The sequence below is a fragment of the Marmota monax genome, unplaced genomic scaffold (assembly GCF_021218885.2).
Source record: "Marmota monax isolate L192 unplaced genomic scaffold, Marmota_monax_Labrador192_F-V1.1 WCK01_AAM20220418_F8-fsc00066, whole genome shotgun sequence".
Classification (NCBI taxonomy): domain Eukaryota; kingdom Metazoa; phylum Chordata; class Mammalia; order Rodentia; family Sciuridae; genus Marmota; species Marmota monax.
The window spans coordinates 1152862-1178848 of NW_026692805.1; the positions used below are offsets into that span (position 1 = coordinate 1152862).

Sequence of the window (25987 nt, forward strand, 5' to 3'; positions counted from 1 at the left end):
GTTTTTACACTGGCACTTTTATCACTAATTTAGGAGAATCAGATGCATTTCCCTCCATATAGACACTAAGATTTCAAATTTATAAATATGGTAGTTATTTTAAATTTACATGAATATTGGGTTTGTCCCTGTTTTCCTTTGTTTCCTAGGTATTATCCAGTTTTGTAAGGAAAACACTTTTATATCACAATCAAAACTTGTCTTGGTTACTAGACTGTATCCTTAATTGGGTTACAGTCATTTAAAGATTCATTATTTGGAATTATACTAAGGCAGAACTAAATGAAACTTATCTCCTAGAAGAATTTCATATTTGCATTTACCTGCACTGCAGAATGGGATTAAGCAATATTTTAGCTGTTAGGAAATATTTTACTTAAATAAACTTGTTATCTTTGACTACTCAGAACTCCTAGAGTAGTCAACTTTACCTTTGAATTTTCCTTAAACTGTATTCTCATTCATTCCAAGTAGTTTTTTAAATAGAAGTTAGACTTCATTAAGGTATTAACTTTAAATCTGAAAGAAAATTAACGTACTGAAAATTTGACAAGTTCATTAAAAATTTTAGCATGTCTTGATACATTTACTTATCAGCTTTTTAATTCTTCCTTCTGCTGGCATTTCCTTAATGTTTGTTTGTTTCACCTCTCTGGTTCATTGGATTGCTACTATTTATGCTTTCATGAACTTTTTCTTCACAGTTTACTATATCTTGGAAAGCCTTTTCCACATCTGCTTGACCAGCCATACTTGCTGTTTTTGGCAAGGTCATCTGCAGTGCGCACCATAGAGTAGTGCGTGCTTTCCGAGTAGCCACACACATCTCTTTAATTGCTGACGCAAGGGCAAAAACATCTCTTTCATCTTGGCATCTAGGCACTCCTTGCCTTTGCCGATTTGAAGCATTAACAATTTCATCCTTTCTACGTGACTGTACAATGTGAATGGATTCCAAGTGTCTAACAAGAGCAGTAGAGATATTGGCATGAAGGGGAGAGCTTTGAAGACGTTCCATTTTGCCTAGTAAAGTCACAACTCTGGCTTGTTCTCGAAGTTCATTCACAATTAAGCGATCAACTCTAGATGGGTTGGAGGTCAGCCTTGGAAATGGAGTATTGTTAGTACTGGATACTTTTTTCCCTGGATAATTCTTGGCAAGAGCTAATTCAGTCTTTTTTCTCTCCTTTTCTAATGCTCTCCATTGTTCATAGCACTCTTCTAGACGAATACGAAGTTCACTGGCTGGTCCACTTCGAGTTTTAATTGGTCTTTGAAATCCAAAAGTTGGCACGAAACCAGAAAAGGAATTATCACCATACATCATATCATTAAAATAAGGGTATAAATGGCTTAAGTCATCATAAGAAAACAAATCATAGGAATCCAACAGTGGAACAACTGAATGGCCAAATGGGTGGGTGGATCTTAGGGGAAACCCATTTGAACCAAGTTGTTGAAAACCCTGATTATGCCTTAAATCTCCCATCATATAATTATTAGAAAAGCATGATGCCTGTGTGCGATTCACACGGCTATTAATATTGCTGTCTCCACTTCCTTGTCGGTGGCTATTAAAATGACCCTGTGACTCCAACAGATCTTGATATTTGTTTTGAGATAAGCCATCTAAATGCTTCGGACCTTCCTCAGGATCATAATGTCCACTCTGGGGCTTGGCTTGAAAATTATGTTTGTTTACATTTTCAATGATCCCATACTGCTGAGCTGAATAATTATCACAAAATCCATTTGGCTGCTTTATTTTTTTATCTGTAACCGATTCAAAGAGATTTTCTTCTCCAGTCTTTGTCAGTCCTTCCATGTGATTGACAGATTGAATTCTTTCTGCACCATTGTAACTGAAATCAAAACTAGAAAATGCTGAAGGGTTTTCTTGGCAATACTTCTGAAATAAATTGCTATTTGGGGTTAAATTTGTGGATGATAGTTGGGGGAAATCTGAAGAATGGTTAGAACCTTTTGAAGCTGCACTTAAATGACTATTTAATTTCATCAAGTTACCTTGATTTCTATAAGGAACAGGAGTGTTATTTTTTGTTTGAATATTCATCCAAGTTGGTCTGTTTAAATTGATACCTCCTGAAGATGTTGCTGAGTTTGATAATAAATTCACTGATTTAAAATACTCAGAATTTGGGGGATCAGGCTTATCGAATTGTTGCTTTTCTGTGACATTAGCAAAATCATTATTAGCTGGACAAGCTGTGTGAGGTTTTAGTCCATACTCTGATTTTAAGCCAAAATCAGCTGTGAATGCTGCTGCTTCCTTTGCAAACTGTTTTTCAGTTAAATGTGGTGTGGTTTTTGGAAATGTGAAATTCTGCTGGTCAGGCATTGTCTCCTCCATTTTTTTCTGATTTGCTGGTTTAACCTGAAATAACTTTGTATAGGCATCTGCTTCTACAGTTGGTGTTTCGGGTGTGCCACTGGCTAATTTTTTACCATCCTGGACACTAAAATTTGAACATTTATTAAGCTTAGCCTTGTTAGGATGAGCATATTCTGGGTATCTACAATAATCTGCATTTTCATTGTATCTATTAAATTGGGAAAGAAATATCTCTGCTCTTTTTTGTTGTAATGGTGCTTCAAGACCTTTAGCACATATTTTCTCTCTTCCATAAGGGTAAGTATCAATTCCTGATTCTTTCATGATATCAGACAGACCAGTTTGTGGTGTAAAACAGTTTTTGATAAATGGATATTCTTGGAATGTTGCCTTAGCTGTATCATTTGTCTGAATATTGTAACAGTTAGAATGATCACTTCTTGAGGGGTATATCCATTGTTCTTCAAGGTCTAATCCAGTAAATCCATGATAAAGTTTATCTATTTTTTGTTGTGGTGTGAGATTACTATTATGCAAGTATTGCTTTTCCACTGCTGACACAGATTCACCACTATAAAAGGCTTGCTGAGAGATAGCTATATCTATTGGCCTTTTGGTTTCTGTCAAGAGATCATGGTGATCTACAAATCTGCTTGTGTTCATTGGCCAAACTGACTTTAAATTGGTCGAGCAGGTCCCTTCAGCAAAATATGGCTGTGACTTATCTTGTTCTTCCAGAATGTTAGACACAAGTCCATATAAGTCTGTTTCACTGCCATAGTCATTTCTTTCGGTTTGAATCCTGTTCTTTACATTGATCTGGGAATTAGAAGATTGTTTAATATCATCTCCATAAGTAGACCATGGTACATAGAAAAGTGAAGAATCTATAGAACTTGCATATTCTGTGGATGAAGAAAGTGGAGTGTAGGTCTGCCTTAGGTCTATATTGTCTTCATTCTGCGATTTGTAGCAATCATAGAAGGAAGTGGAGCCAGTCAACATCACGCTGTTGAATACATCGGATAATCTGCTGCTGGTGTCGACAGTGGGGTTCCAGCAGCGATTCGCACCTCCACGGAACGCTACTTTAGGCTCCATGGGGACCCCCAGCCCCTCCAGGACTAGGTACGGCTCCTGGGGTACCGGGTGAGGGAGGGCGTCGAGGCCCAGCTCCCTCAGCCTGCACCCCACCACTGCCGCCCCGGGCGCTGCCTGGAGCCGGTCTGTGGGGGGTCCGGAGCCGGGAGGGTGGGGCGGGGAAGAGGCCGTTACATTGTCTCCATTTTTTTTCTTTGCTGTCTGACTTTAAAAGTGCTTTGAAGGATCATTTCGCAAATCAATCTTGTTTTAAAATGAATTTGAATTCTGTTTTGTAAATGAGTCTTCTATTCATTTTTGTTGCAACTAGTTTAAAATCAGTTGTGAATCTTTAATTAAAAGTAGTCACTGGATAAAACACCAAACTTAAAATTTTGAAGCCTTTAGCAAAATGGGATTATTGAAAACAGATTTGCTTAAATGACTGCCATTTTTACCACCACAAATGTGAAAAAGGAAGTAAACAAATTAAACAAGAGTTCAAATACTGTACACAGCTTAATTTTGAAATTTTATAATTGTTTCTTGTGTTTTCTCAACTTGTGAGAAAGCTTTTTGCCAAGTTTTGACTTTTAACAATAAATTTACATTCTGCACTGAAGGAGAAATGAACTGGAAAAGGCCTATTTTTTGTTTTTTGCAGCATCGCTATTAAGTTTAATAAAACGTTTGAGATAATCAGAAATAGAAATTATTTTATGGGTTTGCTTAAAATGATAATCACAATAAAATAATGATGAAAATATTTGGAATGAATATTTAAATATTTCAATGCAAAAAAATCCCATAATGAATAGCTGTCACATAGCAGAATTTTCTTTGCTTGTCAGTCACCTTACCACATGTAGAAAAGGTTATTTTTTTTTTCAATAAAATATGGGCTGTAGCAGAGTCTACTGAAGGCATCAATAATTCAGATTTGCTAACGGTAATGTAAACTTGAAGAATATGACAACTGTCTGAATTGATTAAAAATAATAACAACATATTTGCAACTGGATGCCCAGAAGACTGAAATATTTCCAATTAGGTGAAAATTACCAATTCACAGATTCCACAAACTCAAAGATACTAAAGAAGTTTAAATAGAAAAAAAAAGCAGTCAAATTGTTGAAAACCAGTAATAAAGAATATCATCAAAGTAGCTAGAAGAAAATAAAGGTGTAATTCATAGATATAAATAATGTAGGAATGAGGCTGAATTCTAATCAAAGCATTGTATAAAGAAGATCATGCAATCACATCTTAAAAAGTGCTTAAGAAAATTCTCTCAACTTAAAGTTCTAAATCCAGTTAAAGAATTATTTTAAAATGAGAAGAAAATAAAGATATCTCTTGATCCATGGATCAAAGAAAAACACAAGGGAAATTTAAATTTATTTTGAAATAATTTTAAATATTCATATAAAAATGTGTACAAAAGGAAATTCATATCATTAAAAGTTTTCTTAGAATAAATAAAAGGGTTAAAATCAATGGCTTAATCTACTGCCTTAAAAAGCTAGAAAAAGAGAATATTAAGTCTAAAGTAGATGGCAAATAGGGAGGAAGAGAGAGCAGATATTAATGATCTAGAGAAATAACAGAGAAAATCCAAAAGGCCAAAAGTTGGTTCTTTGAAAAATTTAATAACATTCATAACTTTTAGCCATACTGATCAAAAGATAAAACAGATACAATACAAATTACCAATAACAAGAATTCCACAGGGACCATCACTAGAAACATTAAAATAATAAGGAAATAATCAGTTGACCACTTTGCTGAAAAATGGTTAGATTCCTTACAAGATAAAACATCAAAATTGACCAAAGAAGAAACAGAACATCTGAATGGACTTGTAACTTGTCAACAAAAGTGAATTTGAAATTAAAAACAAAAATTTTTTTTTTCCAGGAAAACTGCAGACCCAGAAGACTTCACTAGTGAATTCTATTAAACATTCAGGAAAAAATGAGAAAGAAATAACATCAACCATACATCATCTATTTTAGAAAATAGAGGAGGAGGAACACTTACCAGCGGATTTCCTGAGGGTAGCACAACCCTGATATGAAAATCTGAGAAAGACATTACAAAAAAGGGAAGTGTAGACTAATAGCCCTCACAAGCACAGGGAAAAAAATAAAATTAAAAATACTAGCAATATACGAAAATAATGATATGCTATGACCAAATGTGGGTCATACTAGTCATGTGAGGTTTGTGTAATTTTTTAAAACCACTTACCACAAATTACTGTATTAACAGAATAAGAAAGAAATGATATGACCATATTAATAGATGGACAACAAGTATTTGACAAACTCATCCATGGTATAACATCTACACAAATTGGGAGCATAAAGGAGTTTCTTCAATCTGATAGAAGACCTTTATGAAAACTTCCTGATACTCATCATAAGGATAAAAAAGTGAACATGTTCCCTAGAAAGTTGGGAGCAAGGCAATTTTTTCTCAGCTTTTTTATTTTTTATAAAATTTTATTGGATATTTTAGCCAGTGCATTAAGCAAGTGAGAAAAAAGAGAGAAATATTATAAAGAATTAAATAAAATTATCTTTATAAGCCATTACATAATTGTGTAGATAAAAACTACTAAAGAAACTATACAAAAATCTACAAGAGCTAATAAATGAACAGGACAAGATTACACAATGTATTGCATAACAAAATCAATTATATTTTAAGTACTAATTAAAAAGTCTTGAAAAAGAATTTTAAATTAATATTATTTACAATGACAAATATTAAAAATACTTAGGAGTAAATCTACTGAAAACTACAAGATATTCTTGAATGAAATTAAAGACAACATTAAAGTGGAGAAATAAATTATGGTCGTGGACTAGAAGACCTAATATTGCTAAGATATGTATTTTCCCCAAACAGGCATGTAAGTCATCATAACCCAGTGGAGATCCCAGAGGCATTTTTAAGAAATTGACAAATGACTCTCTAAAACTAACATGTAAATTCAAAGAACCTAGAGTAGCCAAAACAAGTTGGAAAAGAAAAATGCTGGATATTTACACACTCAACTTTAAAAATTAATAAAAACGTTTCAATAATCAAAGGCAGTGTGGTATTACCCTTAGTGTAGACAAGCAGATCAATGGCACAGAAATAAAGCCACATACAAACTGTCTATGATTTTTTAACATAGGTGCAAAGTTAATCTTATGCTAAGGATTGTCTTGACAAATGAGGCTGGGACAGCTAGGCAGCTATTCTGGGAAGAAAATGAACCCCTATCCATATCTCCTAACAAAGAGAAGTGTCTGGATCATAGACCTAAATGTAAAATTTTAAATCTTAGCTTTGAGAAGATGATTTTTTTTTGTAGTCTTGAAGTCGTCATAGATTTCTTAGGACACAGAAATCACTAGCCATGAAAAGAATGATAAATTGGATTTATAAACTTTAAAAACTTCTGTTCATCAAAATATACCATTAAAATGCATAGAAAAGCCTCCAATTGGGAGAATAAATAATAAGCTGCATTTTCACAATGTAATGCATGTAAAAAGTACAATATTATTTATATTCCATTTATAGTATGAACAATTTATGAAATACTTGAATTCCAGGAATAAATTTCTAATCTTATACTTGATTGTAGACACTATAATAAAGATGACAACACTTTCTAATTTAGTAAATATATTTTAATGGAAGACTAATTAATTTTTCTCAGGATATGTTCAATAACAATTTAAAGTAGGATTTCCAAGTCAAGGAAACATGCCTTTGTTAAAAGTTTATTTGACTATTCTTAATAGTGCATTTTTTTTATCAGATTGGATTGAGGCAATTCTATAACTGGTCTTTGATTTGTCAGTGGATATTCAAACAAACTTTCAAAAAAAGGTTAAGAAGACTGGAATAAAAATTAGGCCATGAGCAGCCCCAAATACCATAACAAGAAACATAATCTTGAAAAATGTCCTGAAGATGTATGCTTTAGCTGTAGCTAAAACACACACTCCTATTATTGTTGAAATTGCACTTTGTAACACTGGATAGCCTAGCAGATATAATGCCTCAATTGATTTTTGGTTTACTGAAGTCTTAGTACTGGAAACAAATGCATAAGATATGTGTGCAGAAAAATCAAAAGAAAATCCTATACAAATGACAAGATTAATCATGGATATGGAATCAAGATTGATATTCCAAAATGCCATGAAACCTGTTACGCCCACAATCACAGAAGCAATAGCAAAAGTTACCCACAAGGAACACATTGGATGAGGAATTAACAATAAAGAAACAATGAACATAGCTGTCGACGCAACCATGATATTCCGCACAGTGTTTTCTATGATTGCAGCATACTGATCAAAATATATGAACGCCTGGTTATACACCATTAGAGGAATCTCACACTTTTCGGCTGTTTCTCGTAATTGGAGTAACATTATTTTCTTATTGGTTGAGGAAGAAACACCCATAGTCTGAATGAAGGCCCGGGAGGAAATGATTTCATTTGATGTAATATTAATATCATATGTAAAAACTGGAAATTTACGTAAAAATTGAGACATACTATTCATAAAAGTATCCTTATCATTAGGCTCCTGTCCATTTCTTTTCATATAATCCATATATGTGTGTAACCAAAACTCTGTAAGATTTCTATCTACATAGTCATTTTCTTTAAAATTTTCTATACATTTTTCCAATTTTTCCCTTACATCTTCATCCCAGTAGTTAATACTTTCAGTAATAATAATCATAACCCTGGGACCATAATCCGAAAAATAATCTTCCTCTACATTAAAATATGGTGTAATGTAGGAATCATCACTTGCTAGATTTCGGAGGTCTAAACCTTCCTGCACTTGGAAACACCCATATATGCTGCTTATGATGTACAAAATGTATATCACCACCACAAAAAACTTGGACATGGTTCTTGTGAGTATAGGACCAAAATAGTCTCTAAAGAACAAATTCATTGGATGGATATCAGTTCCTTGTTCATCTGGGACAGAAGAAAATGGGAGACAGCAGGCCTTTTTTAATGAGGAATATTTCTGATCTGGCTTTTTCAACCAGCGTAGGCAGAGTATTTCTCTTTTACCATCCAGGGCCATAAATGCTCCAAAACAGGTGATGTTATAAAAATAACAAAAGAGCAGGGTTGTTCCTGTATAGATGCAAAAGTATTGTACGGACCTGAAAGAACTCATAATCCCTGTATAGAAGGCCAGGACATTGGTGATGGTGGTGATTGTAATGGACACTGCCACCTTTCCATAGACACTGGCCATCCGCTCTTTTATGCTATCCATAAGACTGGTCTTCTGCCAGGCAGAAATCATGATAAACATATCATCAACCCCAACACCTGTTAGAAAAAAAAAAGAAACAGAATCTTCGTACATATTAAATAAATCAAAAATTAAAAAGATCAACCTTTTCCTTTTTCAAGGTCTTATTTATCTTGCCCATTCTCTGCTTAAACACTAACTTTTCTATGATGCTTTCTCAAGTTGCCTCTGAATACACAACAGAATTCACCACTCCATTCTCTGTATTAAGTCTTTGTTTTGCACACGCCCCCTATTATTTGCACATAGCATGGTATACACTGGTCCTAGCCTTCACTTAAGGTAATTGAGTGATGAGATCAGGAAACCTAGCTGATTGAGTGTTAGCTGAAGTAGCACCAGCAATGTATCTTTGATTTCACTAGATTGCATAGAAGATCATTTTCTTTTGTAAGCCATTTTACACTAACATACAAATACAACCAGCCAACATTCTGTTACTTAAAATATAAGCTGGATATATGTGTTGTACAGTTAACATCAGGCTATTTATGTGGTAAATTTGAATGGTATCTCATACTCTACAGACATAGACCCAGAAATCTAGACAAATGCAATTTCCTGCTAGTCTATTTTGGACATCTGAAATGCTAATAATTTCACTTGCTAAGGATAAGACATCATCTCACTGCTCCTAAGGCCAGTGCTCCTGAGATCAGAAATATGTACCACAGTAAACCTTAAGAATCCTTTATTTATCAACGAGTTCCTTTCCACAAAGACAATTCATGATTGGCCTGAAATAGAACAGAAGAATGTTCAAGGATTCTGAAGTCATCAATAAAGACTGGGAAAAGATTACCAAAAAAAGGGAACTAGAAAGGGTAACATAAGCATGTTGCAGATAAATTGCACCTCCCTCAAACTTTCTACTAAAGTTCACACTACTTTCAGTCTTGTGAGCCTTTGCTTCCATGGGTATTGATATAACATCAGTACTTGGGACTGAAGTGTAGATTTTAATTTCAATTTATTTTTTTATGGACTACATGTTAAATTTGGGAGAATACTGGGAATTGCAACCTGCCTCCAGTTTAGATGTTCCCTGGGTATGATCAAGATAGGATGATCCAAATGAGCACAAAGCTATGTAGTCTATCATAACCTGCACTGTGGCACCCTTATTGTCACCAGCTTTGAGAATTCCAGTTGTGTTCAGTTAGACAAAAAAGGGAACAATTACAAGCACTAAGGACCAAGAATGAACTCATTGATATGTTAGGTATTTAAAAACTAATTTTATTACTTACAGAATCTTGTTCAGAAATTGTCCTCACACATTTCTTGTTTAAATTGCTGAAATCATATATGTGTGTGCACATACACAATTCTATATATACAGAGACAGTATAAAAATGGATTACACTAAATCAGATAATGCACCTTAACTATAGATACTTATGGCTCCAGAATACACGGAGTGATTGAGTGTGTACAGAGGTGTTCCTTGAAGAGCCACCATAAACTGACACCCTTTGGACAGCACATCCACCACCTCCTCCAGAAAACCAAAAAATTATTTTGTCCAAGTTGCTTACTTTCCAAATTTTAAATACTTTTGATTTCTCATGCTTACTATAAAATAAATTCTGAAGATACCATGCAGGTGACAAAAACAATGGAAAACAATTATGTAATTCCACACTTCAGAGATAGCATCCGTTTAGAATTTGTCTTATGTAAGTATGCATACAACTATCTCTCCGTTTCAAGCAATCCTGCTTTATAACCAGAAATTTTCATTTAACTTACATAATCTACCTTTTCAAAAAGACTGAATATAATTCAAGTATTTCAGTATGGTATGTTCAACTTGACAAATCCCATATTGATATGGGATTGGGTTGTTTCTGATATTTTCTTATTCTAAATCATACCAAAATGAACATACATCTACTTTTATTTACTTGTCTATTCATTAGAACAAATTCCTAGAAATCAAAATGGTAGGTCAAAGATGCTCCCTTTTTAAATCTTTTGATTTGTTGCAAACTTGGACCAAAAAAAAAAATTTAAAAGTGTCAGTTTACATTTTCCCACAGAAGAATATGAGGGTGTTCATTTGCATACAACCTTCCCCAAATCTTCAATCTTGCTAGAACTGATTATTCCAATAAGAAAATAAGCTGTATCACTTTTAGTCTAATTTGTTTTCCTTGATTCATCCAGAAGTCAAGGGTTTTGTTTTTTCTTATATTTGCAGGTGTGTGTGTGTGTGTGTGTGTATGTGTGTGTGTGTGTGTGTGTGAGAGAGAGAGAGAGAGAGAGAGAGAGAGGGAGGGAGGAGAGGGGGGGTAGAGAGAAAGAGAGAGAGGGAGGGAGAAGAAAAGTTGCTGTTCATGTCCCCTGTCTATTTGTCTATTTGGGGTACTAGATTTTCGCAATTCTAATGATACATGATTCAATATGATTTTCCTGTTTCCTGACACTTCATTTTGGATCTGTGCAGCAAGCTAAATACAATTCCTTCCCTTATCTATCCCACCCCCCTATATACACAATGTGTAGCCTCACATTTTTTTTACTCACCTAGAATAAGAAATGGTGAATTTGCAACTATGATCACAAATGGCACCCCAATGTACAACATCAGGCCAAAGCCGCTCACCACTGCAAAGGCAGCAGACACCACTCCAAAGATTGCAACCCACATTTTGTTTCGTACACAGTCAAACCTGTAAATTTGGAGGGAAAAATCATGGAATTTGCGGTGGTAGCTTCCATACTGAAATTCCATCAATTGATAACATTCTTGAATTGGACAACAAGTCAGAAACCTCTGGGGCAATAATTTCCACAGTTGTCTGCAGAATTCCTTTAAATTCCTAGGTACTATCCCAGACCAAATGACAGAAAAAGGGGTAGAGGACAGAAACATTGGAAATCTCTAATTTCACCAAACTCTCCTGGATGATTTTTAGGTAGCAAGCCAAACATTAATACACATACTAACATTTCAAAATTTCAAAGATTCAAATCACTGGGCTGAGGATGTGGCTCAAGCGGTAGCGCGCTCGCCTGGCATGCATGCGGCCCGGGTTCGATCCTCAGCACCACATACAAACAAAGATGTTGTGTCCACCGAAAACTAAAAAATAAATATTAAAAAATCTCTCTCTCTCTCTCTCTCTCTCTCTCTCTCTCTCTCTCTCTCTCTCTCTCTCTCTCTCCCCTCTCTATCTTTAAAAAAAAAAAAAGATTCAAATCACTGAAGATGGTTAACTCCACTCGGATCTTCAGTAGGGTGTGAATGGACTATAATTATTAACGGGAGGATGGAAGGTATCTTTTTTTTTGTCCTATAACAAAATACCACAGTCTGGGTAATTTGTAAAGAAAAGAGGTTCATTTAGCTCAGTTTTGGATATCTAAGAGCATGATGGCATACTGCAAGGCTCCCCTCACCGTGTATAATAACATGGTGGATGGTGTCATAGTGGGAATAAATGTAAGAGGGAATGTATAGTATACATGGCAAGACAGGAAAACAGATAGATTCAGGAGTTAAGCTTGCTCTTTTTAAAATAACTTGCTCTCAGGAACTAATTGGGGTCCAATGAGAACTACATTAATCCCTTCTGAGGGTGGTATCCACAATCACCTAAATACTTTCCACTAGACCCCACTTCTTTTATCTATCTGTCTATCTACCTATCAATCAATCAGTATCTATTTTGTTGTACTGGGGACTGAACCGAAGACTTTTACATGCTAGGTAAGTCCTCTACCACTGAGCTACAATCCAGTGCTTTTTTATTTTTATTTTCTGGGGATAGGGTCTCACTAAGTTGCCCAGACTGGCCTCAAACTTGTGATTCTTTTATCTCAGCCTCCCAAATGGATGGGATTATAGATGTGCATGACTGTGGCTAAGCCCCACTTCTTAAAGGTCTTACCACCTCTTAACACTGCCATATTGGGACCAACCTTACAGTACATGAACCTTTAGAGGAACAAACTCAAATCATATCCAAACTATGGCAGAGGGCAGAATACATATCCATTTATGTTTTCACTCACCCCTGAACTCGAGGAAGCCATAACACAATAGCTCCTGCATTTCAAAACTAGTTCAGTGCATATTGTGGTTAACAAAATGTATGAAGGCATTGTTTTAAATCATTTTCAGGATTCTCCTCTATTGGTGAGGAGGGGTCTGTGGAAAGATTTCTATTAATTTACAGAAAAAGGGTTAAAACATACCATATTTTGAATGTCTCAACCAGTAACTATTTCCTTGTCAGACCAGCAGAAGTAAGGATACGTACAAGACATTTTAAAGTACGATTCAGGAGTGTTAGAATGTTAAGCTTCCGGGAACCCAATTCTGTAAATTCTAATTCAGTATCATTATAGTGAAGCTGCAGAATCTTTGTGTCTAAAGGTATGATTCCAAAGCACAGGCAGATTTGTGCATAAAAATTGGCAGCAAAATAGCCAATTTTTTGAATTTCTTGTTTATTTAGTAGGGATAGTCTAAATTAGAATTTATTACAAAATTTAGAAAATCATGTTTATGCTTGGCAAGGCATCTACATCTCACTTGAAAGGTAGTGGTATTTATAATGAGTTAAAAAAGAACACAGAGTATTGAGAAGGGTTGTCAGGTTTTATCAAAAGTTGACCTAATATTTGGTGTAGGTTTTTGTCATTTCCAGAAAATTACAAAATGTTGAAATACCCTGGAAGCGCAATGTTCCACTACCTGTTATGGTGTGAACTCTAATGAAGTTCAATTTGGATCATAAACTTTTGAAAAAGTCTTATTATTCAAGTGACTTGTTCTTATGTGAGCACTTTGTTAAACACTTAAAAGTTGGAAGATAATAAATACAGAACCCTAAAATGTGTTTGAATAAGGGTCTGTCATCAGGTAAATGCACATATGCAAGGTATAACCTTCATGTATGTGTGTCAAGACAGGCAGATTGGAATATGACCTATGGACTATCTAGGAGACTCCATTCAGAACACAGATAAGAGACCCTCAGTGATCCAAAAGGAAAGGAAACAAGACATGTTCAAGGAAATTACAGAAGCATTCACAGAAGGATCATTTTTTTTTTATTCAAGTTCAGAGAAAGCATATATTAGACCATCAGGAAGCTCTCATGTCCTCAGAATTTTCTCATTCCATTTCCTCTACTCTTTGAGCATGTTCCAACTCACAACCCAGGTGAGCAAGACAGAGAAAAAGAAAAGTGGTTGGGGAGGGCTGGCAAGTCCCTTTTCCCCATTAAGGGCAATCTCATGTAGTAAGCTCCAGTCAGTAGAGGTGGAAAAACCTTAGCTTCAAATTAAGTTATCACTTGTGTTTATTACATTGATGTGGATATTTTAATTCTGACTGGAGGGCTTTGTCTTACCTAAAAATTACCACAAAAGTCACAGAGCCAGCTTGAGTTTTCATAGGGAAGAGGAAGAATTTGGTTTACCTACAAAACTTAAAGGGAGACAGGGAGACAAATGTAAAGTTGATTTATGCTTATATTTCATGAGTCCTGTGTGTTCCAGATATTGTTTCCACAAGCATGGAAAGTGTTCAAAGAGGGATATAAACCTGCATTTATATCTGCATTGCTGTCCACAATCATTTGTAAAGATAAGCAAATGTCCAGATAAATCTATACAGTTAAATAATATGATTTGTTCCTAGTCCTACCTACACATGAGAAACAGTAAATTTTTAAAATATAAATTGTCAGATTAAAACCTGAGATATTTTGATTCAGTAAGGTAAGGTCAAATTTAATTGTGAGAAGATCTGGATTAACTCTCTTTGGGGATATGAGAATAACTGGGATCATTCTGTGAGGTTCCTTCTAAAAATTCTAATGTTTGCTGCTATTTCTCAAATTTTAGCTTTCTAATCACAAGAAGTCAAATCATGTCCAATCCAACTTTTAAATGTTTAACAAAGTGCTCACGTAAGAACAATGGAACTACACTTGATCTTAGCCAAAAGGCCACAAGAGTTAATAACTAGAATCAACAAATGGGACTTACTCAAACTAAAAAGTTTTTTCTCAGCAAAAGAAACAATAAGAGAGGTAAATAGGGAGCCTACATCCTGGGAACAAATCTTTACTCCTCACACTTCAGATAGAGCTCTAATATCCAGAGTATACAAAGAACTCAAAAAATTAGACAATAAGATAACAAATAACCCAATCAACAAATGGGCCAAGGACCTGAACAGACACTTCTCAGAGGAGGACATACAATCAATCAACAAGTACATGAAAAAATGCTCACCATCTCTAGCAGTCAGAGAAATGCAAATCAAAACCACCCTAAGATACCATCTCACTCCAGTAAGATTGGCAGCCATTATGAAGTCAAACAACAACAAGTGCTGCCGAGGATGTGGGGAAAAGGGTACACTTGTACATTGCTGGTGGGACTGCAAATTGGTGCAGCCAATTTGGAAAGCAGTATGGAGATTTCTTGGAAAGCTGGGAATGGAGCCACCATTTGACCCAGCTATTCCCCTTCTCGGTCTATTCCCTAAAGACCTAAAAAGAGCATGCTACAGGGACACTGCTACATCGATGTTCATAGCAGCACAATTCACAATAGCAAGACTGTGGAACCAACCTAGATGCCCTTCAGTAGGCGAATGGATAAACAAAATGTGGCATTTATACACAATGGAGTATTACTCTGCATTAAAAAATGACAAAACCATAGAATTTGCAGGGAAATGGATGGCATTAGAGCAGATTATGCTAAGTGAAGCTAGCCAATCCCTAAAAAACAAATGCCAAATGTCTTCTTTGATATAAGGAGAGTAACTAAGAACAGAGTAGGGTCGAAGAGCATGAGAAGAAGATTAACATTAAACTGGGATGAGAGGTGGGAGGGAAAGGGAGAGAGAAGGGAAATTGCATGGCAATTGAAGGAGACCCTCAGGGTTATACAAAATTTCATACAAGAGGAAGTGAGGGGAAAGGGGAAAATAATACAAGGGGGAGAAATGAATGACAGTAGAGGGGGTAGAGAGAGAAGTGGGGAGGGGAGGGGAGGGGAGGGGGGATAGTAGAGGATAGTAAAGGCAGCAGAATACAACAGACACTAGTATGGCAATATGTAAATCAATGGATGTGTAACTGATGTGATGCTGCAATCTGTATATGGGGTAAAAATGGGAGCTCATAACCCACTTGAATCAAATTGTGAAATATGATATATCAAGAACTATGTAATGTTTTGAACAGCCAACAATAAAAAATTAAAAAAAAAAGAACTATGTAATGTTTTGAACACCCAACAATAAAAAAAATTTAAAAAAAGAACAATGGAACTACTCAAGTCAATTGAAGAAGAGCTTTGTTTTTATGTAGTAAAAATTATTATTTCAAACTTACAGTAGAAACAGGACTTGCTTCTTGGTACTACACAGCTATCTGCCTTTCAAATTAAGTTATTAGTCATAACTGATGCAATACATAAGGTAGGAAAGATACACTATATCAACAAAAACTGGCTACAATTTTCTTCTATTCCACTATTGCTGAAGGACAAAATTTCAAAAGTCATCAGGCTTAAAAACTAAGAGTTTAGCATTAGACATCAGCAAAAGCGTAGAGAAGGAAGCACTCATCTCCTCACAGAAACATCAAAAAATAAGCAGAAGCTGTTAGAACCAATTTTGTGAATTCTGGAAAAACAGTCAAAACAGATTACCGAGTGAGTACAGAATCCAAAGAAAAGAGCACTTCAAAACAGATTTTGTAGTAATTTCACATGCCCATACTTACTGTCTCCCTGGTGTGGTGGCAATCTTTTAAATGGTAAAGTCTTAAAGTATCAGGGATATAAAAGTGGACATGGTATTCACGTAGTAGTAGTCTCAAGTAGCAGTATTAAAGTGGTGACATCCCATGTTCCCAGTGTGGAACGATTTCCATGGATCTGGAGGGAGCTGAGCTGACCTACTCACAAAATGATGCATACATCTGTTCTAACTTGTCTGGGGCTACCTGGATACAAGGCATTCCTCTATGTTCTTCCTAAATTATAACTCAGGTTGAAAGAGCTAGAACACCATGCAAGCTGAATCCACACCCCTCAGATTCCTGATCCAAACATCAGAGTCCAAACACACAAAAGACTATCTGAAGCAAAAGATGCATTTCTCTCTCTGGGAATTTAGAAGATTCAAAAACAATCTTGTTCACTGGGAAATTTAGAAATTCACAATAAACAGTAACTCTTAAGTTCAAGGAAGAAATAAAAATCCCCAGTAGAGATAAATTCATTGATAAATATAAAAAAAAAAAACAAGTACTACTTTATTTGGGGTATAACTCCACATTTCCTATAGAGTCTATTAGACAAATAAATAAAAATAATCATTAGTTTATGTTACAGGGCATACAATGTATAAAGATAAATTTGGGAACAACAAAAGGAGAGAGGACAGAGATGTGTAAGAGTAGAGTTTTTGTGTCTGTGAGGTTAAATTGGTATCAGTTCAATATTCAGTCATGAGATATTTTGGCTAACAATAATATAGTCAATAAGGAACTACATACATAATGGTGGTTCCATAAGATGAAAGCAGCTAAAAAATTCCTGTCACCTAGTGTGAATATATAGCTGAAGAAGACACAAGGAAAAAAAACCAAGAAGGAAAAAAACCTCCAAAAAATTCCTAACAAAGAGATTAGTAGAAGCTTTGCAGACCTCAACAAGCTCCTTAAAAAGTCAGAAAATTTGGATCCCAATACCAAAGGTTTTGTTAATAGAGAGGAATGTTCATGGTGCATTAATTGCTTATAAGCAATTAATGATGGGGAAAAAAAAGAAGCAAACACTGTGGACATATTTCTGAAAAAAGATACCTTTTCAAGAAGAGCCTTTGACAAGCTCTTCAGATGTTCCAGAAGAAGGCACTGTTATCATTGGAGGTGAGAGCTCCCTGGGTGTAACTGCCGCTCAAGACATTCCGGTGGGACAAGATGTAGATGTGGAAGACAGTGATACTGATGATCCTGACCCTGTGTAGACTGAGATTAATGTGTGTGTGTGTGTGTTTGTGTTTAAGAACTAGTTTAAAAATACAAAATAAATTTTAATAGAAGAGATTTTAGAATAAGCATATAAAGGAAGGAAATCTTTTTGTACACCTGTACAATGCATTTGTTTTTTATTAAGTTTTATCACAAAAGTCAAAAAGTTTTAAAATAATAAAAAGTTATAAAGCAAAATGTTACAGTAAGCTAAAATTAACCCAGTACTGAATTGTTTTGTTTTGTTTTTGTGAATTTACTATAGCCCAAGTGTACTGAGTTCTAAGCATTAATAATAGTATTGTAATGTTCCAGGACTTCACATTTACTCCCCATTAATACACTGACTCCCCTACAGCAACTTCCAAACCTGAAAGCTATATTCATGGCAAGTGCCCTATACAGGTATAATATTTTTATCTTGTATGTCACATTTCAACTGTACCTTTCTATGTTAAGATACATTTGAATGCACAAATTCTAATCATTGTGTAACAACTGCCTATAGTATTTAGTGCAGTAATATGCTATTTAGGTTTATAGCCAAGGAACAATAGGCTATACTATATAAGTTTGTATAAGGTTACCCTGTAATGTTTGCACGACATTCAAATTGCCTAACAACACATTTCTCAGACTGTATCCACATCATTAAGTGATGTGATCATAGATTGTTTTAAATTTAGGATGCTATATCTAATCCCCATGGCAACCACAAAAAAAATCTCTTAGAAACATCATAAAAGGAAATGAGAAAGGAATCAAAGGAGTTCCCTAGGAGAATATAAACTAAACTTGGGGGGGGGGAGCATAATGGGGGTCGGGGGAAAGCTGTAAGACATACAGAACACAAACAGAAAAATGAATGGCAAAGGCAAGTCCTTATAGCAATTTCCTTAAATGAAATGGATTCAACTCTCTAATCAAAAGACATCCATTCACAGAATGGATAAAACATGATCCAACTATATGCTGTCTATAACAGATGCACTTTAGATCAGAAACATAAATACATTGAAAGTGAAGTACAGAAAGAGACACATAGTAACTGAAAAGAGAGTTCTACATTAATAGTTAGAAAATTCAATATACCAATTTTAATAATGGATAAAACATCTAGACAGAAAGCCAATAAGGACATAGAGAAAATGAAGAGCATTACAAACCAGTTAGAATCTGCAGAGATGTAGAAAATTCAATCTAACGATAGGAGAATATACATTCCTCTCACATGCACATAGAACAATTCCCAATATAGACTATATGCTAGTGTTACGATTTGGATATTAGGTATCCCCCAAAAGCTCAAGTGTGAGACAATGCAAGAAGGCTTAGAGGTAAAATAACTGGGTTATGTCATCCTTAACCCAATCAGTGAATTAATCCCCTGAGATTAACTGAGTGGTAACTGAAGGTAGGCAGGGTATGGCTGGAAGAGGTGAGTCATTGAGTGCATGCCTTTTCGGTATATATTTTGTATCTGGTGAGTCTCTCTCTCTCTCTCTCTCTCTCTCTCTCTCTCTCTCTCTCTCTCTCTCTGGTTCATGGTGCAATGTCTTGAGCCACTTCCCTATACCACACTCTTCCACCATGATGTTCCACCTCACCTTGAGCCCTAAGGAATGAAACTGACTATAGACTGACACTGACACCTCTGAAACCATAAGCCCCCAAATAAATTTTCCTCTTCTAAAATTGTTCTTGTTAGGTATTTTAGACATTGCAGCGAAAAGCTGACTAAAACAAGCATCATCTCACTATGTCCTTACATCATTGAAGGAGCTGACAAGCTCCCCAAGAACTCTTTCATAAGGGCACTAATCTCTGTCTAGTCATCTTGCAAAGGCCTCAACTTTTCATACTATCACTAAGGGGATCTTTCATCCTAACAATTTTGGAAAGGCACAATTATTCAGACCATACCAAGAAAGGTGGAAATATTTAGAAGAGATAAACAAAATAGAGAATACAAAACCAATAGAATCAATAAAATCAAAAGTTGGTTCTTTGAAAAGATCAATAAACTTGACTAAACATTACTTTGTTCAACGAAGAAAATATAAGAAGACACAAGTAGCCGAATCAGTATGAAAGTAGAGACATTATAAAAGAAGTATAAAAATTCATAAGAGAATATTATGAACAACTGTATGCAAACAAGTTGGGTAACCTAAACAAATGAAATTCCTACCAACACACAAACTACCTAAACTGACTCAAAATGAAATAGAAAATTGCAATAGACATAACAATTAAAATTGAACCAATAATCATAAAACACCCAAAAAGTGAAGTCTGGGACCAAATGGTTTCACTAATTAATTCTACCAAATATCCAAAGAGAATTAACAATGATCCTTCTCAAACACTCTCAGAAAATTGAAGCAGAGGGAACACTTCTTACACTGATATCAGAACCAAAGACCTAACAAGAAAATTAGACCACTATCTCTTATTTATATAGATGTGAAAGTCTTCAACAAATTCTAGCAACACAAGTTAAAAACATAATAAAATAGTTCTATATCACTGTCAAATGGGATTTACACCAGAATGCAAGGGTAATTCAACAGGAGAAAACCAGTCAACACAATCCATCACATTAATAGAACTAAGGAAAACACGTAACTTTCTCAATAGATGCTGAAAAGGCATTAACAAAATCCCACACTGTGATGTTAAAAAAAATACTCAATGACTAAGAATAGAAGGGAGATTTCTCCAAATGAGAAGGACATTTATGAAAATTTCACAGCTAACATCATATTCAAGACTGAAAGATGGGAAGATTTTCATTTAAGATTAGGGATAAAGCCAGGATGCTTACTTTCACCACTGATATTTAACACTGTTCTGGAAGTTCCAGCCAGAGCAATTATACAAGAAATAGAAAATAAAAGATATTCAAATAAGAAAGAAATACAAATATCCCTTTTCACAGAGTATATGATCCCATATACAAACATTCCAAAGAATCTACAAGACAACTACCAGGGTTAATAAACAAATTCAGCAAAACTGCAAGATATAAGATCAACACACAAAACCCAGTTGTGTTTCTATACATGTGCAACAAAAAATCCAAAAAAGAATTAAGAAAATAATTACATTTAAATATCTCTAAACAAATTCAATGCCAGGAATAAATTTAACCAAGCAAGTGAAAAGACTTGTACATTGAAAATACCAAACATTAGTGAAAGAAACTAGACACAAAAAGTGAAAAAAACCCTTAGCTCATGGATAGGATGGATAGTTCATGACATTTATTGCTAAAATGTCAATCCTACCCTAAACAATTTACCTTTCAACAAAATTCCTATCAAAATTCCTTTTCTCCTGAGAAATGGAGAAAACAGTTCTCAAATTCCTATGGAATTGCAAGGAGCCCCAGATGACCAAAATAATCTTGAAGAAGAACGAAGTTGGAGGACTCAATATTATTCAGACAATATAAAGGAATGTTCTGATACCTGCTATAAGATGGGTGGATCTTGAAAACATTATGATAAGTGAAATAAGCCAGTAAGAAAAAAAAAACAAGTCTCTAAAATAGGCAAATTCATAGAGATAGAATTTATATTAAAAATTCACTGGGACTGGGAGGAGGGAGCAACTGTGCATTATTGCATAATGGGCAGAGTTTATGTTTGAAGTGACGGAGAAATTTGGAAATAGATGGTTGCACAACAGTGTGGATATAATTAATATCATTAATTGTACTACTAAAAATGGTTAAGATACCATATCTTATATTATATATATATATATATATATATATATATATATATATATATATATATAATTATCACATCTTTTTACAAAGTAAAGAGATAAAAAACTAATAAAAGTGTCTTACCTGTAGCATGATATAATTGCGAATATTATGATTAGAAGGTAGGCCAAGTGAAACAAAGGGACCACTGTCATAGAAGTTGCCTCAAATTCCAGTTGTCTGGAAAGTGATGTAAAGTGGACCACCTGCCACAAAAATATACTCAGGTAAATAGCTTTGAATTTCAATATTTGTGTATGAGTTACAAACACTATTGAAACACTTTAGCTTATTGATAGAAACATAAAATTTAGTGAAAGATCAAAATACATGGGTTATAATTTTAGAATACAGAAGATAATATAGATTTACTTCTTCCCACAAAATCTGTTGTGCTTTCCAAACTCTTTTAAAAATTGAATATACCCAAACTGAATGTTATATCAAGTTGTGAAATCATGTCTTCCTTAAAAACTGAAACGTGCTCTCTCTCACTCTCCCCCTCTCCTCTCTCCTCTCCTCTCTCTTCCCCTCTCCCCTTCTCCCCCTCTCCCCCTCCTCTCTCTCTCTACCTCCCCCGCCCCTTCTCTTCTCCGAACGGCTGCCACAGTCCTGCTAATAAAATCTCGGACAGGTAAACAGTTGTTTGGGCTTATTGAGTTTACGGAGCTTTTCTGCCGTTCCTACACTGGTGCCAAAACCCAGGATGGGGATCCCCGTCACTCAAGGTGGAACCCCGTTCCCAAACTTCAAGCCCAACAGTTCCTGTCTTAGTCCACTCCTCTAATCGCCTGCCTGACATCCACCACCAGCCTGCGGAATGGGATTATCAGCTACTTGCCAACAAGCTGGATGACATTCATGTCCATTCATCCCAAGAAACCTCCACCAAGTGCTGAAAGATGAAGATACCAAATGACAATTCCTCCGAAAGGCCATCTCTATCCCACCATGCCAAAGAAATAAGCCCTTGGTTTTCAGCTTTATATGTTCTAGTCTGCCTTCTCCTGGGCATAGGCCTTTTTCTACCAGCCCTACAGACTGGACGACATGCCAGAAATTAATGCTGTTTCTTTTCATAGCTGCAGGGCACATTCATGAACTTCTCCCCAGAGGAAATCCATGCCTTCAGTGCATGGATATGGGGCCTCCTGGCCCTCCTTCTCTAACCAACTGTCCTCCCTTCCTCCCTCTAAACGACACCCCTTCTCAGCAGGAAGCAGCCAGATCAATTACAACGCCCCCAAACCAAAACAAAAAAGGGAGGAGTGTTGGTAAAGATGGCGCCTGGAGCGATTCTCTTCCAGGAGCTCAGGTCCATGATGCACTGAATGTTGCAACCATCACCTCCAATGCCTGTGAATGGCGCACCTCCAATCCCTGAAGTGGCGCGAACTCTCAGCCAATGAAGAAGTAACAGCCCACTTGCCTTGCTCTTCCTCATCCTGCGTTGAGCCCATAAATATCAACACCCTGGTCAGGGCGCTCTCTCTCTCACTCTCCCCCTCTCCTCTCCCCTCTCCTTCCCCCCCTCCCCCTCTGCACTCTCTCGACCCCCTTCTCTTCTGCGACTGGCTGCCACAGTCCTGCTAATAAAATCTCGGACAGATTTTAAAAAAAAACAAAACTGAAACGTGTGTTTTGTTTTGTAAATTTTTACTAGAATGGTATCTTTTCTTATTTTACTTGCAAAAGCATCATTTCAAGAAGGCCTGCTCTTCAGAAGCTCTTTCCAGTGTGTGTCCCACTTTCACCAATATTGCCGGAGCCAAAATTACCGAACACCTAACAAGTACCTTACACTAAACTAGGTGCTTTATCTGTAAGCAACTTGAAAAATGGTGAGCTAGTTATCTTCTTAATACCATGGAACTTCCCTCAAAGTCTCATTTTAATCCCAATGAGCTCCAAACAAGTTTTAAGGGGCTCTGAGAAATCAGAAAAGACTGTCTGAAGGTAAGATTTTTCCAGGTAATTTGATTAGAAAAAACAAACCCAAAATGAAATGTGAATCCTAAACATAGGATTTGTGTTATGGACCAGAATATCAATAATTATTTATAATTTATGGTATCCTTCAATGTTAATTAAGAAAGTTGGATTAAGGGCCAAATGCTACACAGCACACCCAGCTTTGAGTCAAGGTCCCCCTCAAATAGGAAATGCTATTGTTACTGTCCTTCCAACAAGCCTTTCTCATACTTCCCATCTTCTCTCAGCTTCCCTGTACCTGGATATTTTTAAAGGCCAGCTTCTCCTTAAGGTTGTAAAATTCGTCCTGAAAATGAACCAGCCAGTCCTTGCTCTGCTCACTGTCCTCCTTGACTTCGGTCTTCAGATAGTACAAGAGCCTCATGGCTTTGGTTTCCAGAAGTAAGTGGTTCTGTCCTACGGCATCGCCCAAGGTATTTCCACCAAAGAAGCCAGCCAGGTAGATGAAGTGGTTCTTAAAGTTATGCATGGGGAAGGTGAATGTTTTCAGGTCGAGGGATTTGTTCCTCTGCCAGACGTACAGGAGTGGGTTGGAGGGCACACAGAAGGTCCTGTACTTGGCACACACCTCTCTGTAGTGGATCGGGGCTCCATTTTCCTTTCTCACACTCAGAGTCTGCACTGCTTGGTCTAATTTACTAACTTCCTCAAAGATCTCTGATTCCAGCAGTGTTTCGGTGTTGGAGACCACCAGAATGGAAGCGAAGTTGGTCTCGCTGCTGCTCCTGGTAGAGGAGAAGCGATATGAGTCATTGGTGGTGAAATGTGCCTGCACAAATCGCCGCTCGGCCTTGGCAGGGCTCCCGATCGGAGTGTACTGCTCCTCGAGGTTTTCTTCCTCCTCCTTGGGCAGGTAAATGAAGCCGATGCCAAGTGCAGCCGTCAGCAGGATGGGGACCAGCAGGAAGACCCAGGGGTGTGAACCCACACACCATCCCAGCCGTTGGAAGGCGCGGGAGAGCGGCTTCTCCAGGCAGTTGGTGTGGCAACGAGTTCTGTGGACTGTCTCAGTCTCTTGAGTTATCCTCGATGGCTCTCGCTGAGGGGTCCTCAATGGATCCTGGGGCGGCTGCTGCGGCTGCTGGGGCTGCTGCGGTGGCGGTGGCGGCGGCGGTGGTGGCGGTGGCGGCGACGACGGCTGCTGGGGCGGCGGCGGCGGCGGCTGGGGCTGGAGCTGCTTGGATTCCTGCCTCAAGGGCGGTAGCCGCTCTGCGCTCTGCCCTGAAGCCCAGTTCGGTTGTGACTCCCGACCCTCATGGGCCAGCAGCTTCGAGGCGTCGAGCAGCGGCCGCTGGGGCCTGGGCAACTCCGGGGAGTCGGGTCCAATCCCGATCTCCGACCGCTCCGTGAACTTGCCCTCCGACTGCCCCTCCTTCGCAGGCTCCGGTGGGGGCTCTGGGTTGACCGGCTCCTCTGGCTCGGGCCCCACCTGAGTCTCAATTTCCGTCAGTGGCGCAACCTTAGAGGAACTAAGACTCATTTCCGGGAGGCCCAGGAGGTGTTCTCTTGCGGGACTGCGGGTTAAAGAGTCACTCCCATCTCCACCACCCGACGGTTTCCTGGAGAAATTCTAGGAAGTCTTTGAGCTGAGAATTCTCGCGCCCAGAAGCAAGAGACAGCCTTGCAGAGCACGTGGTCTGACCCCGCCCTTAACTGGCTCGAGACTTGTTTGACGTTTATCAATCCTCGCTAAACACAAGAAACACTTTGCAAATGGGATCAAATGCGTGCCTGGCCTAAAGGACTCATAATTTAGGGGGTGGGGGGCGAGAATTTGACAAGTCCTCAATGACCATTTACAGGCACACAAATGGAAAAGAAACATTGTGTGTCTCAACTAGCACCCTGTCCTTTCCTGGAGTTTATCTAGTAGCAATTTTCAGGTAAAGGTTTTTTGTGAACCTCACACACTTGACTTAGTTCCTATTGCTATTCTCTATCTTCATAATGCCTTGCCCTTGTAAAAATTGGAGGTGAGTACATGGAATAGAAGTGCAAGAGTCTAAATCTTTGTATCCCATTTCTCTTTTCAAAGGAAGGGCCAAATGTGATCTTTATAATTACGCTTTTCTATGAATTTCCATGCATATCAAAGACATTTAAAAATATACCTTTTTCATTAATAGTATTACAAAAGCTGTTTGGCCAATTACATTCTTCATCCAGTATGTCAGAGGATCTTGAGATACCTGTCACTACGTCTAGAGTCATCTGTTCTCTTTAACTGCTCTTCATCTGAATTCCAAAGTATGGATGAAACCCAAGTTAGCCCAGAATCCTTTTGATGGACCCATAGGTTTAGAGTCATTTGCTGCTTTAAATAGTGCTCATGGAATAAATGTATTTTATTTAACCCGTATATAGCAACCATATCTGTGAAATAATTTTAGAATAGATTTAATAAAGGAACAGTCCT

General features: G+C 36.9%; 2 protein-coding genes across 2 annotated transcripts; both read right to left on the reverse strand.

Moving 5' to 3' along the window:
- Window positions 1-628: 628 nt before the first annotated feature.
- LOC124095179 (meiosis-specific coiled-coil domain-containing protein MEIOC) lies at window positions 629-3454 on the reverse strand. Its single transcript, XM_046448353.1, has one exon. The coding sequence runs from the start codon at window positions 3452-3454 to the stop codon at window positions 629-631; it is 2826 nt and encodes a 941-aa protein (XP_046304309.1).
- A 3860-nt stretch (window positions 3455-7314) lies between these two features.
- On the reverse strand, window positions 7315-25051 carry LOC124095180 (patched domain-containing protein 3). The gene is made up of 5 exons (XM_046448354.1): window positions 24726-25051; window positions 23810-24566; window positions 21664-21785; window positions 11320-11465; window positions 7315-8807 (listed from the first exon to the last, which is right to left on the reverse strand). The coding sequence occupies exons 1-5, from the start codon at window positions 25049-25051 to the stop codon at window positions 7315-7317; spliced, it is 2844 nt and encodes a 947-aa protein (XP_046304310.1).
- Between the last annotated feature and the right edge of the window lie 936 nt (window positions 25052-25987).